This window comes from Alligator sinensis, unplaced genomic scaffold (assembly GCF_000455745.1).
Source record: "Alligator sinensis unplaced genomic scaffold, ASM45574v1 scaffold140_1, whole genome shotgun sequence".
NCBI classification, from domain to species: Eukaryota; Metazoa; Chordata; order Crocodylia; family Alligatoridae; genus Alligator; species Alligator sinensis.
This window is the reverse complement of record NW_005841836.1, coordinates 6,924,615-6,938,920: the sequence shown is the minus strand read 5'-3', so window position 1 is coordinate 6,938,920 and position 14,306 is coordinate 6,924,615. Positions and strand designations below refer to the sequence as shown.

The following is a 14,306-nucleotide window of genomic DNA, read 5'->3' as shown; positions in this document are numbered from 1 at the left end:
CCACCACACTGCAGCCACCTGGCAGCTATCAGCCTGGCCCACCGCTGCCTGTGTACCCACTTGGAGCTGCCGCTGAGCCCAGGAATGATCACAAAACCCCCAGAGTGTGTGTGTGTGTGTGTGTGTGTGTTTGTGCACGTGGTGCCCCCCTAATACCCTCCTAGCGCCACCCTGACCCCAGTGCCCTGGGCAGTTGCCCACTTCAACCACCCCTAAGGCCAGCTCTGTGTGACAGTCACTCAGCTGATTGAAATCAGTAATTCTGACTTCACTAGAGATGCACCAGTTTACAGCTGAGGCACTGGCCTGTAGTTTTTCAAAATATAATATTCATTTTGGGACCAACCTTAGATTCCTTTCAGAGCTTTCATGGACTTGAGTGGAATTTCTGGTACACAGGAATGCAGCATATGGCCCTTAATAATAAATACACTAAATTACTGCTTGGAGCTTGGAGCTGCTTGAATCTACTCTGAGAAAAGGACCTTCACTCCCATATCTGGCCTCCTTACACACAGGAATGGAGTGCAATGCATGTGTGAAGAGCAGAATATTGGGAGTGATATTCCCCATGTGTGTTTGCAAACTGGATTTTGCGCTCCCGTTAAGCTTTGAAATGTTAAGAGTGTTTCCATCTCTGTTTGGCCATTACACTATGTGCCGAGAGAGAGAGAGAAAGAGAGAGAGAACAAGAGAGAGAGAGAGAGAGAGTTTGGCCTCATTTATAAAAAAAGTGCTTTTGCTTCCTTTACCTGATAAGCAGTCAGTTCTGATGTATCCCACCATCTATCCCATGTGTTTGTACTGAGATCTGTCTCGAGGAAGTTGTACTTGATTGGCTGTCAGCTTGTGATGGATATGGTACACACAAAGAGTTATCACAATAATCAACCCCAATATCAGACCCAAAATCAGAGGCAGGGTTTCTTCCAACTGCTCCCTCTGGTCCACTGGACATTTATGTGCTGCAGTTTATAAAAAGAAAAAGAAAGACTGATGATGAAACAGTTTACTCATTAACTTATGTAGTGCAAAACTGACTTTTTCTAAGAAGCAAAGGTAAACAAACAACAGCAAAAATTATGCCCTCTCTACAGAACAAATCATATGCAGTAGAAATTAAACCAAAACAGCAGGAATATTAGTTACTGTTGGGCAGTTGTTTAAAAGCAATAGCCGTGACAATCATCAGCCTACTTCAGGGAAGCACATAATCACAGGCTTAGCTTAGCTTTGTCTATTCATCTATTTTAATTTTCTTCTTCTTTCAAATTTGTTCCTTCCCTGAAAGTGACTAAAATAGCCCCACAGGAGCTCCACATTCAGTGTTTCTTGGCTTTTCACCAGGTTTGCTCAGTTTACAAGTGAAAATCCTGTTTTTTTTCTATCTTCCAACCCTGGGAGCTCACTCCAGAATCTGATAGGGAAACTGTTCTTTCATGTTCACACCTCTACTAAATAAATTGTCCCAGGGAAGAAGCATTATTACCGAGGTCACAATGCAACGGAGGAGTATGCTTGCATTTCCAGGCTCACAGCTCTAGAATTTGAAGTCCTTTATGTATCTACAGAATGAAGCATGTATGAGCCAGCAGCAGTATGAATGTACTTGAAGTTTCTCTTATAGGTGTCATCAAAAAGGTGAGAGTAGTTTTAGTTTCTGACTTCAATCTCAGATTCAGATACTTGAACCAAGTTTAAACTAGCTAGCCCAGGTAATGATAGCAGTGTAACCACAGGGTCATAGAACCCCGAGCAGACAAACTACTTGAGTATTTTGTAGCCGGCAGTGAGCCATGCACTTTAAAGCAAGCTCCAATGGGCTCAGTTGTAGCCACTTTTGATGTTAGTCTTGATGTTACTGTACATTAAGCCAGATCCTCAGTTGCTGTAAACTCCTAAGGAGAAATGCTGATTTACACTGGCTAAGGATCTGGCCCTAGATTCTCTGATGTGACTTCAGTGAGCACATCTACATATGCAATTAATGTACACGAATAAACTCTGGAGTTTATTGCTCCAGAGTTTTTTGCTCCCAAGCGGGTTGTTCGAATGTGCACCTGGGAGCAAAAATCTCCGGAGCATTTTGCTCCAGAGTTTATTCATAAGCAGCACATAGAGCCTGGTCAGAATAGCCTGGGCTGTCAGGGGACCCAGGGAGTCAGGCTGTCAAGTCAGGGATGCTCTGACCAGGCTCCATGTGCTGCGAAGGGGCTGGATGGGGCATGAGGGTGCTTCAGCATAGGCACTGCCTCCTGGCTAGCCCCACACTGAGGCACCCTATGCCCCAGGCAGCCAGCCAGTATCTACATATGTGCTTCTGTACATGAAAAAACTCACAGCAGGGTAGTATTTATATTTACAAGTACTACCCTGCTGCAGAGATTATTCATTTTGTGTGCCCTAATAGAGGCGCGTGTGTAGGCGCTGAGATGTGTACTACACAGTTAATTAGTCAATTGCACAGTAAATATCTCATGTAGACATGCCCAGTGAAACTAAATGTGGGATAAATTTGCACTGATCTTTTCAGGATCATAACTTTCAAAAGCAACAACTTTCATCACTGCCAAATGGAGAAGATATGGTGTAATATAAGTGAATCCTGGGCACAGGAACTAAGAATTTACCAGACGCTGTTTATAAGCTCCTTGGGAAAGGAGCCTGCTCTTTGTTGGCTATTTGGATAATGCTCAGAACAGTGGATCAGGGACACCTATGTGTTACCACCATATAAAATAACAGCATTTTTTGTAGAAAATATATTACAAGGACATTATTAAGATTGCAAAGTGGAACACTCAAAAGTTAAGTAATGTCAAGGATTTAGGTCACCCAGGCAATTGAAATTAATTCTAACTAAGATGCAGGTCAAGATTGTATTCCGTCTAGTACAGGGGCGGGCAATTATTTCAGGCAGAGGGCCACTTACTGAGTTTTGGCAAGCCATCGAGGGCTGTATGACAGGCAGCCAGGGGCATATAAATATTAATTTTCTAAATTTTTTAGGGGCCCTGCAGGTCAGATAGAATGGCCTAGTGGGCCACATCTGGCCTGCGGGCTACATTTTGCCCATCCCTGATCTAGTAGGTGTCACAAATAATATTTTGGCTTCAAAGGGCATGTCCAAATGAGCATGCACATGTGGTTTGCAGCCCAGTGGAGGTTTTTTTACATCGGAAGATCCTGGTGTCAAAAAGACCCATGGCTGAAAAAAGCAGCATGGCACACGTGGCTGCAGTGTGTGCTGCCTGAAATGGGAGCCTGCCAAACCAGAGCCAAGCTCCAGCTTCTAGCCAGGCTCTGCACACCCAGATCGCCACTGCTGGAGCCCCAGGAGGGCCGCAGAACCCCAGGTAAGGCTGCTAGGGCCAGCTGAGGTGCTGGCCGCAGCCTCCCCTACCCCACCCAGGGCAAGATTGCTGTAGTGGCACACTTGACGTAGAGGCAAAAATCTAACCATCCACTGTACACACAGTGCAGTAACCACCTGTATTGCACTGTGCTATAGTACTTCCAAAAGAAAGTAGTAAAGCACAGTGCCGTAGCAATGTCACCATATGGCAACATGTAAACACACCCTCTGTGATTTATTCTTAAGGCTAAGATTGGGGTATGTTACAAAAGTAGATGTGTTATTATTTTTTCAGGGACTTGAGCAGGGTGGACTAAGATTGCACTTAGACATATAGGGCAGAATTCTATGCTATTGCTAAGATACAAAGTGGCATTTATGCAGCTTTCAGGCATCTACATCACCCTATGACTTTCTGTATTGTTTGATTAGCCTGCACATGGTTAAATGCCTTCTGAAGCTACAGTTCTGTTGTATGTGACTAGGTTTGTCCCTATACATTGCTCAGAAGTGATACATTGCTGCCCCAGAGATTATAAATTAATTTATGCTCCATTATGGTTCAATATAGATATCTTCAGCATATTTTTAAAACTACTTCCTGTCCTTGCAGCGGCAAGTCATTGACAGTGTCTTCATCCGCCTGCTTTATCTGTGACAAGTTAGGGTATTTGTGATGTTTTGGCATTGTGTCTGGTAGTTACATGAAGGGATTGTTTGCAATGCTCTTAAGAATAGGATGGACAAGCACTTTTGTCAAATGGTTTAAGCCCTTTCTTGAGTATAGGATTGAACTAGATGACCTCTTGAAGTCCTAGTTTTCTATGGTTATGAACAACACCATTATGAACAGCAGCATTAAACCACATGCATTGTAGTCAACTGAAAAAACGTGATGAGAAACTGCTTGTTGCTGGCATGTTTCTCACTTTTTGACCTACAGTCAATGACTGAAACACTACTAGAGGAAAGGGGAGCCTTGGAAGACCCAGGTTTTAGGCCAACCTCCTCTTGAGGGAATCTGAACATTGGTCTTCCCTATCATCAGACACCAAAATAATGACCAGGCCACTGCCCAGGAAGAATTGAGAGTTCCTTCTTGATGATGCTCAGCCACTGAGCAACCAGAAAAGAAAGCATCCTGGTGGCAAAAGAAGAAAAAACAAGACGAACCCTGGTTATGTTGTTCAGAGAGTTGGTTGCAGTTCTAGCAGGACCCAAGTGAACTCTTACTGCCCATGTTGTTGGTGCATTTTTGCCTTACAGAGCTACTTAAAAACTGTATAAACAGCACTGGGAACAGAAAACACCTTCTTTACAGAGTACTTCAAATGAAAATCCCACTCAGTGATGTTGGAATAGAAGGCCAGACTGCCCAGAGACTTTTCTTTAAGGAAAAAGAAGTCCAAATGTACAATATTCAGCATTCATGAGTCCTCTAGCCCAACAATCAGCAACCTTTTCTGGCTGCAGGCTGGAATGACCCATTCTGGGTCACAGGCAGGTGGGCAGTAGGATCCCCCTGCAGCTGCACCAACACAGGGAAAGCCCCTTTCATGTGAAATGCCACCAAATCCCCACATCTAAGGGCCAGATGTGAAAGCTCAACAGGCTGTAGTCTGTCAACCCCTACTCTAGCCCACACCACCTCACAGAATGCCCATTGAATTTTTTCACAGTTAATCTCTCCTAAAAATATGCTTCTCTAGGGACACACCTCATCATACACCCAGCATATGCAAAAATGTGAAGTGGACACATTAAGGCAGTAGTTCTCAACCTTTTTAGTCAGAGCATCCCTTCCATAACTTTTTTGAATTTGGTAACATCCCAGTTGAGAACCACTGTTGTGCTTCCTCAGCTTACCTCACGGGTTCTCAATTTTTTTTCAGTTGACTACAATTTATGGGGTTTAATGCTGCACTGTTGGGGCACCCATGGTGTTGTTCATAGAAACATCAAAAACTAGGGCGTCAAGAGGTCATCTAGTCCAATCCTGTGCTTAAGGTAGGGCCTAAACCATTTGATACAACTTTTTCAACAGCTGCTGCTGTCACTGTTTTCACCACAACCAGATGAAACTGTCCATGTGCCTCATGAGGAGTTCAGCCAGGAAGGTCTGCATGAGGAGCATATGTTCCTGCCTGCATTTGGGTGATCTGATAACCCTAAAGCAGGTAGGAGCACCTATTCCTGCAGCAGCTCTTCCTGGTCTGGCCATGCATGCTCCTCCTGGAAACATAGACTGGATGGTGCTGATAGTACACTAGAAAAGAAATTATAACTCTTCAAGTGTGCACCTTGAACTGACATGGACAACATTTCATAAAAAATGAATAAAAGGCACTGTGTGAGACCCAGGATTTTCTCCTGGCCCAATTACCTGTGGCCCAATTTGCCACAGGAGGTGATTGAGGAAGATAGCACAGTCAGATTCAAAAAGGGACTAGATAAATTCATGGATAATAGTTCTATTAATGTCTATTGAACAAAATGGTTGGAGATGTTTCTTCTGGAAGCTCTAACCCAACAAATGGTGGATGCTAGGAAGGGTATTGAATAGGGGATAGATCATTTTAGAGATAGCTGATTCAATGATCTCCCTGTATAGCAGCCACCCCTGCTACTGTCAGAGACAAGATACAGGGCTAGATGAAGCATTGATCTGATCCAGTATGGCACTTCTTGTGTTCTTACCAAACCCTATTGAGAAGATGTAAAGTGTTAAAGCTTCTCTGAAAAAAAAGAAGGAGTTTTCATGAACCTTAGTGGAAAGAGTCAGGCAGTGCAAACAGTTGAGGCACTACCAGTTCCCCCTATTGCTAAAGAAGGTTGGGACATCTTTACACACGCTCCAGGGTGGGGGGGGTGCTTTAATTAGGGCGGTTCTCAGGAGCCACCCTAATTAAAGTACCCACAATATCTCATGTATTCAGCTTCCCCAGACTTCAAAATTGTGGCACGGGTGCTTTAACTAAAGCTCTTTTGATGAGATTTAGCTAAAGTGCCCCAACCACCATTTTGAACTACGGGGGCACTGAACACACATGATACCAAGGCTACTGGAACGTGCTAATTAGCACCCTCCAGCAGACTCAGTTAAGGTGTCAGGCATGTGTATAGGTGCCTTAGTCTTTTGACTACAACATATAGGTTTCTGCCATTAAAACTAAGGGAGATTTTTTTTTTAGTTTTTTCCAATGTGAGTTTTTTTATCCTATCTGTAGGCCAGCCACAAGAGGGCAAAATCTTACACCCATGGACATAACTAGGAGGTTACAGTGGGGAGAGATCTCTACTGCTGAATGACCAGAGCTGGGGGGGGGCTGGTATTGGGGATGGAGGACAGAGTTTTGATAATTTCCAACCACTGAGGTTCTATCTCCTGGAGGTGATGGATCTCTCATTCTACTACCCATCCCTTGTGAGGCTCACAAAAACACCATTCAAAACTCAGAGTTAAAAAAAAAGCAGTTAGACATAAAGAAAGAGGGAACTGGGAAATGTATTCTATTATTAAGCTTTTCAAAACATAAATGAAGCAAGTAAGCCAAAAATGCAATGTGAAAAGTGCACTCCACATACTGTACTGTTTTGCCAGAACAGTGATTAATCACCAGTACTGTGTAACAGACAATTCAACAAATGCTGCAATGCAGTTTTTATAGAAAAGGGGGAGGAAATGGCTATGGATTCTTATTCTGGACTCCAAAAGTTGGTTCCAGTGCTTGACTAAAAACTTTCCCATTAATGACACTGAGAATCCTATTACCAAATTCATTACCAAACCACAGGCATGTGGGCCAGTAGGCATTCCCAGATATTAACCCTTCATAGGCCAGTACGGAAGGAAGAACTGAGCCAGGAGGATCCAGAGTAAAGTTATAGTTACAAAGGGTTACAAAGACCCAGTGATCCTTTTGACCCTCTCAGGGTTACAGAGACGCACTGACCTTTTTGACAAGTGCACTCAGCATGGACAAGCCACAACCATTCTTTCAAGGGATGTGCCACAGCATTGTGCTATTATCTTAGGTTCAAGGGATGTGGCTTCCCTACTCCTATGCCCTTGACTTGGAAAAAGCATGATGGCAAAGGATTTGCTGACACACCACTTTTCACCATTTAAGCGTGATGATACCTACAACCAGTGGAAACCCCAGTGGGAATACCCTTGTATAGGTTTCAGACTGGCGGTTTTTCAGGTGAGTTTTAAATCTCACAATTTATTTTAGCCAAACTGATTTAACCTAAAATAATGTCTACCCAGCAATTTGTACCACTTCAAGGAAATCAGTAATGCCACAATGGAAGTTCAACCCGAGCAAGTAGATAAGCCCTTATGAGGGGAATTTCACTCTCTGGAGAGAGGGAAAAGCAAAATGCTACCACTGTGTGATAAATGGAAGACTAGCCAACTCAGTGAGCTGTCTCAAAAATGTTTTGGCCTTTTTACTTTTTACTACACCTTTGCCAACACAAATCTAAAAGTTTCTCTGGCTACAGAGGATGTATACAAAATTACAAATGGTTTGTCTGACAATAAGGCCAGAACAGGACTTTCAATGGAAAATTCGTTCTAAATTTATCCCCGGCCTCACAGTCCATGCACAGTAAGGAGGTGACTCTCTGACAGACACCAAGTGATGCTGACAGAAATTTGTTCACATAAACAACACCTCTACATTTTTATGAGTTACAGGCTTGTTTGAAGCTATCAATCTGAAAGATGTGGGATTTGTTCCAAGCTTCTGAAGGTGCAACCACAAGTAACTCATCTAGGAAGGAGAAGGCTGTGCACTAAAAGAAGCCCGAGAGCTAGAAGAGGCCCCAAGAAAATTTCTTCCTCTTGCCTCCCCGCCACCCTGAATCGTGGAAACCTGGGAGGTCCATGCTGCTCATCCCTTTCAAAGAACCATAAGCTAGTGTGGTCCTGTTCTAGGATGCACAGAAAATACAGATCCCTATTTTGGGCTCCTGGAAATCAGCTGATCCCTGTTGTGCCATGACCCTGCCATGGTCATGTTGGAAAGAGGTAGGATTTATACCTTGAGAACAAATTCAGAGTCTAGATGCTGGGTTGACCAGCAAAAATGGATTGCCATGAGATCAAAGGGAATGCTCCTTTGAGTCAGCATTTCCTCTTCTTCTCTTAGTCTTCTCAGCGTAAGTTTTCTCAACTACCTACTGGTCATGTCTACATGTGCTCTTAGGGTGGCTGAATAAACTCCAGTGCACTTCATGCCAGAGTTTATTGCTCCCAGGTGCCACGTTTGCATGTGTGCCTGGGAGCAGCTTTTCCTCTAAGTTGTGCAGTGTGTGTGGCCACGCAAGCACTCCTGGCAGCATAGCATGAGCGTGGCTGCACATACCACACAGCTTAAAGGGAACACTATCTGAGAGTGTTGAGCCAGGGCAGAGCAGCACTAGCTGGCACAGGGATCCAGGGGTCAGCTGGCCAGCCCGGGGCTCCTCCATCCAGGCTCCATATGCTGCGAAGGAGCTGGTGGGGGCACAAGGGTGTTGCAGTGCAGGGCTAGCCAGCAGGCAGCTCCCACACTGAAGCACCCTCGTTCCCCAGCCAGCCCTGTAAATGTCTATACAGGCATTGAGGTGGAGTAAATAATTCTGCTGTAGGATAGTACTTGTGTCTGGCAGTACTATCCTACAGAGGACTTAATTAGTTTACTCTGCCCTAATAGTACCACAGTAAACGTCGCATGTAGATGCACCCACTCTGCAGTTAACTAAGCTAGTCAACTCCCAAAGGTTAGTTCTATGGCACTGAATAAGACCCCTTTAGTTAGATACCCCTTTGCCTTCACCGGGAAAAAAGAAGCTCTGGATAAATCATAATAACAATTTTTATGAACAGGAAATATATATTTCTCATGTCTCCATCACTCTTATGGGGAAACGGAATTTGTCACAAAACATCTCTTTTTAGTTTGCAGTTTCTAATCAGATGATAGGTTCTAATCCATGAATTTTTCATATTATGGAGCAGAATTAATACTGAAAGCAGTTTAAGAACTAAATTATTCCTGCCCTTTTTAATGAGCTGTTTCAAAATCAGTAGTGCCTTTCAGTAATCATGGACTTGTACCAAGAGAGATGCTTGGAGAAAGGAGGTGTCTGGAAGGATTAGAGGGAGAAAGCAAGCTCCTTAGAGAGACATATTTAATTTTAGTTCACTGTAACTAAACCCATGGTGAACCTATTAACCCATTAAAATCAATGGACTCCTTTAGACTTCAAAAGACATTGGACCATGTTTCTGGTGAGCTTTGCAAAGCCTCAGACTGTATTCGTTATTTTTTTTAATCTTATTTTTAACTAACCCACTGCATCTAACACTACAGGTTGGGGGATTTTTTACATACCCTCCAGAGAGCTAAAACCTTCACTCTCCTAGTGACTGGTTGTTTGTGGTCAACTGGAAGTTGTATTCGCTGAAGCACAGCACTTTTACAGGGCTGTGGTATAATTGGTCTACTGGCCCCACCCTGAACACTAAATTCGAGGAAAAGGTTATTCATGCCTCCTTATAATCAACCTGATAATATCTCTCCCTTCCATAGGTGTTAATGATCTTCTCTCCTTTTTAAATGTCTTGATGTTCTACTATTCAAACTATCTTTTGTTCTGCAATTTTGCTGTCTGTTAGCCATTCCTGGTAATCTCTCCCTTCTATTTCACAGCCCTAAAGATTTTTTTTAGCTCTAACTAAAAACTGTAACTCAGATGTAGTAATATGGTTGAGAGTATTGGAGGCACTGTCAAGATGCACAGGAAGACTAGATTAATTTTATAAATCAAGTAAACAATGTACATTTAACTAAAATGACTACAGGACTAATGAAACAATCTTTTGATTATTTTAACCTTTGTTGCCTAATTTCTTGCATTTTTTAAAACTTAATATATTATCTAGCACAGTGGCTCCCAATCTGTGGTACACGTACCACCAGTGGTATGCAGACAACCTGTTGGTGGTACACATTACCAGATTTATTATAATACCTTTATAGGACAAAAATTTGCTGGTGGTACGAACTGAAAAAATTGCTGATGGTACTTAAGGTTGTATCATTTTAAATTGGTGGTGAGCAATCTGTCAGAGTTTGGGAACGGCTGATCTAGCAAATTAGTAAACATTTCAGTAAAGTTATATTTATGTTTGCTTTCATCTTAAACTGAGTAATATAGTACTAGGCCCCTGGCATATTAGTAAAGGTTCTAGTTTCTTTTTAACTGGGGAGAAATATACATCATGTTATAGTGATGAAGGCGCACACCATGTGCACCCCCGCTTTTCAAAATCCTAGATTCGCCATATAAAACTACTATAAAACAGTGCATATACAATACATGCATATGGGAGATTACCATTTATGAAGTCCCTAGAGCAAAAGAAACAGGGTTGACAGATGAGCTCCTAGCTTGCTCACCAAATGGGTGGTCACAAGCTCTTTGGTGTAGCACTGGGAAAAGGAAATGGATACAAATTATTTTCCAACTCCTTACAGGAAATCATGTTCTCCTGCATGTCTCAAAAGTTTGGTCAGTGGACGTGGACTAAAGTGGATCATGATGGAACTCCACTCTGGTGGGTATGTTGCCTGATTAGCAGGGTACCCTCCATATCCTGCATGTCATAGACTTCAGGCCTGAACACCACCAACTCCTAGACTAACAGCTCTGTTTCACCATTTCAGAGGAAGTCACCAAAGCTTTGACTGCTTAGTGGTTATAAAGGCTGGATCTAGACATGCAGGCACATGTGGTTTGTGGTGTTGCGAACCTCTTTGCAGTGCCACAAACCACATGAGTTGTACATTAATCAGTGCTTAGTGCTGCTAATTTGCAGCCCCAGGTCAAAGTTTGCTACTGGGATTTCCTGGTAGCAAAAAAAAAACCTGGAAAAAAAGCAGTGCAAACCATACCAAAGTGGCAAGCGCAGGACAAATGTTTGGCCAGCATAAATGCAGAAATGAGGGAGAAGGCAGCCCATGGCTCTCCAGTCCAAGGCTGCCTGTAGTGCTTCCCCATCTCGAGGCACACTGCACCCCAGACAGACAGGGAGCAGCTGGCTGGGGCTCAGAGTGCCTCAGCATGGGGACTTGGTAGCATGTAGAGATGGAGAAGCAGGCAGCTCTGGGCTGCCTACTCCCCCATCTTCACGTGCCACTCCCCAGCTGACTGAGGCACAGGGTGCCTCAGCACAGGGGATGGCTAGCCCCTGCTGAGGCACCCTGTGTCCCAGTCAGCCTCCCCCTGCCCTCCCACAGCACGTGGAGCAGAGAGACAATGCATTCCACTGCAAAGCAGATGGGCAGGGGTGTGCACTGGGTCACAAGTAGCAGCACAAATTTATGCTGCTACTATTTGTGCTGTTATAAAGGCACACCCCTGCTCATGTGGGCCCAGCCAAAGAGTCAGGATGTGCCATAATGGAATACAGGTGAGCAATAAGCAAGAATGTAGCTGCAGGCTGAATTAAAACACTTTGTACTCTGGTTACATATCAAGTAAATAAGAATAATAATAACAACAGCACTAGTGATAATAATAGTTTACATTTATATAATATCTTTTCTCCAAGGAGCTCAAAGCATTTTAAAAGCTCTGGGGCCTACAACACTATCAGGTAGGTCTCTGTTATTAGTTTCATATTACATGTATATGAAATAAAGGGTGGAGAGCTGGAGTGGCTTGGACAAAGTCAGAATGGATCACAGGCAGACCCTTCAACCCTTCATTTTCAACTTCCGAGTTCCTGCCCAGCTGTTGGACTGCAGTAGTGACAGTTGGGCTGGTGAAAACAATACAGAAGATTCTCCCATTGGAAAATAATGTTCATTGAAATGAACTTATGGCACATGGCCATCTGACTTTTCATGGGCCACCATAACATCTCATAGGAGTCATAATTCCAGGTTCATCCTGCCCCGGTTCTTGTCTATGGGTCCCACTCCACAGCTGGACTACACATCCCATGATGCACTTTCCTCCCTGTAGCTGAATATTTGCAGTGCATCATGGAGCCTATAACTCCCAGGAATGCTAATGAAAACTACCTGTGCTCAATGAGGAGAAAGTATAAGGCTATGAGACTTCTTTTCTGTTGTATCAGAGAAATAATAGGTTTTACACGACCAGTTCAGTAAAGTTCGAAACTCCTTGGTTAACTAAGTATATGAGCAATCTCACTGAAGTCAGTAAGACTTGCAATGCTTAAAGTTAAGTCAGTCCTTTGCTAAATCACCAAGATTTGACCCAGCACCTTGCCAGCTGGAGCCCCTTTTTTGATCAAAATAAGTAGCAACTTATCAATAGCAGCTTAATTCCCCTTTTTAGAGCAAGGTGCTCATAAAACAAAAGGCTGTCTGGAATCCAATCCATGCAACGTACTGATGAGCACTGAAAACAAAAGATTCAAATTCTGTGAAGAGTGCTGAGGGTGCAAAAAATGCAGTTATATATATATATATATATATCCTATATATATATATATATATCCTCCAATATATAATATATATTTCTATATACATAAAATATACATATGCATACATGTGTGCAAGTGTGTGTGTGTGTAAATGTACACAAGTTAATACAATTTATGTATGCTCATCTACACTGCAAGTGCTTTGTATGGTCAGATGAACCACAACACATGTTATGTGACATCTGGGTTCCTGTGAAGAATACCAACCCTACACTCAATTTAAAGACATCAAGCACCTGGTCTGCTGCTATTCTCATTTATGCTATCTTTACACTGATGTGGCCCCACTGAATAGTTCCTGATAAATGCTCACGGATGAGGGGGCTGGAATCATGCCCCAGACAACTAAGACCTACACAAACTCATAGTATCTTTTTTTCCCCAAATACTGTTCAGCTTAATAGTTAATTCGTCCTTGTCTTATTCAGCCTTCCCTGTTAGGACAGACATTAATGAGATTAAAACAACAAAAGAAAACAATTTTCCATTCCCATGAGCCGCTACCAGCAAAATATATGGGCCTATTGGAGTGAATGGAAAGTTTCCCATTGACTTTGATTTCGGATTTGGTCAGTGCACTTCCAAGGGGCTAGATTTTCAAAAGAACTCAGCCTGCTCAGTATGGAATGCTTTTAAAAATCTGCCCATAAGGGTCACAACAGGACATGCTAGGTGCTAAGAACTTTTGAAAATCTGCCCTTTATTGAAGTGTTTCATTGGGAACTGAGATCTTTTAGAAACTTGGGCCCAAATCCTATTTCCTCTTGGGTGCCCAAATTCAATCCTATGCCATCATGCTCAGCTCAAGAAAAAACAATTAAGGGTTCACCTTGTATAAGATGAGCTCATTTTAGCCTTAGGACCAAGTCACAAAGAATGGCAAGGATTCCCCACTAACTTTGGTATTAGCCATTTTTTAGAGTCTCAAGCAAGTCTCTTGAGGATCACACTTAGGTGCCTTAGAGGTAAAACAGGATATGGTTTTGATCTGTAATCTAAAGTCTTCATTTCTCAATTCCCTCCTAGTTACCCATTGGTTTGTGCTACATGGGGGCCTCTCTTCTTTTCAAGGTGACTTTTGTACAGGTGTGCAAAGCAGGCCCTATTCAATTCGGATTCGGCCTGAATCAGGGACAGTGATTCGATTAGTTGTTTTGGATCGCTGTCCCTGATTCAATTCAGCTGAATCTGAATCTGAAGATTCAATGCTGATTTGGAGAATCAGTGATTCAGCCAAAGACACGTCTTTAAATGTTTTTTCTACATACTTCGAGGTACGGTATGGCTCGTGAACGCTGCAATGCAGGGGCTGATGGAGCATCCCACAGGAGCGTGGCGGGGCACATGCTCAGCGGCGAAGCCAGAAGTGGGCATTAAGTACTTCCAGCCCACTTCCGGATCCACTGGGGAGTGCACTGGGGGCCCCCCCACACCCCCCGGCTT

At 43.2% G+C, this 14,306-nt stretch overlaps 1 protein-coding gene across 1 annotated transcript in view; it reads right to left on the bottom strand.

Annotated features, from left to right (window-relative positions):
- Nucleotides 1–786: 786 nt before the first annotated feature.
- The window catches only part of LAMP5 (lysosomal associated membrane protein family member 5), a 23,908-nt gene continuing 10,388 nt past the window's right edge, over nucleotides 787–14,306 (bottom strand). The window contains exon 6 of the mRNA XM_025201876.1: nucleotides 787–965. Within this exon, the coding sequence (XP_025057661.1) occupies nucleotides 787–965 (179 nt within the window). The remainder of the gene's footprint in view (nucleotides 966–14,306) is intronic.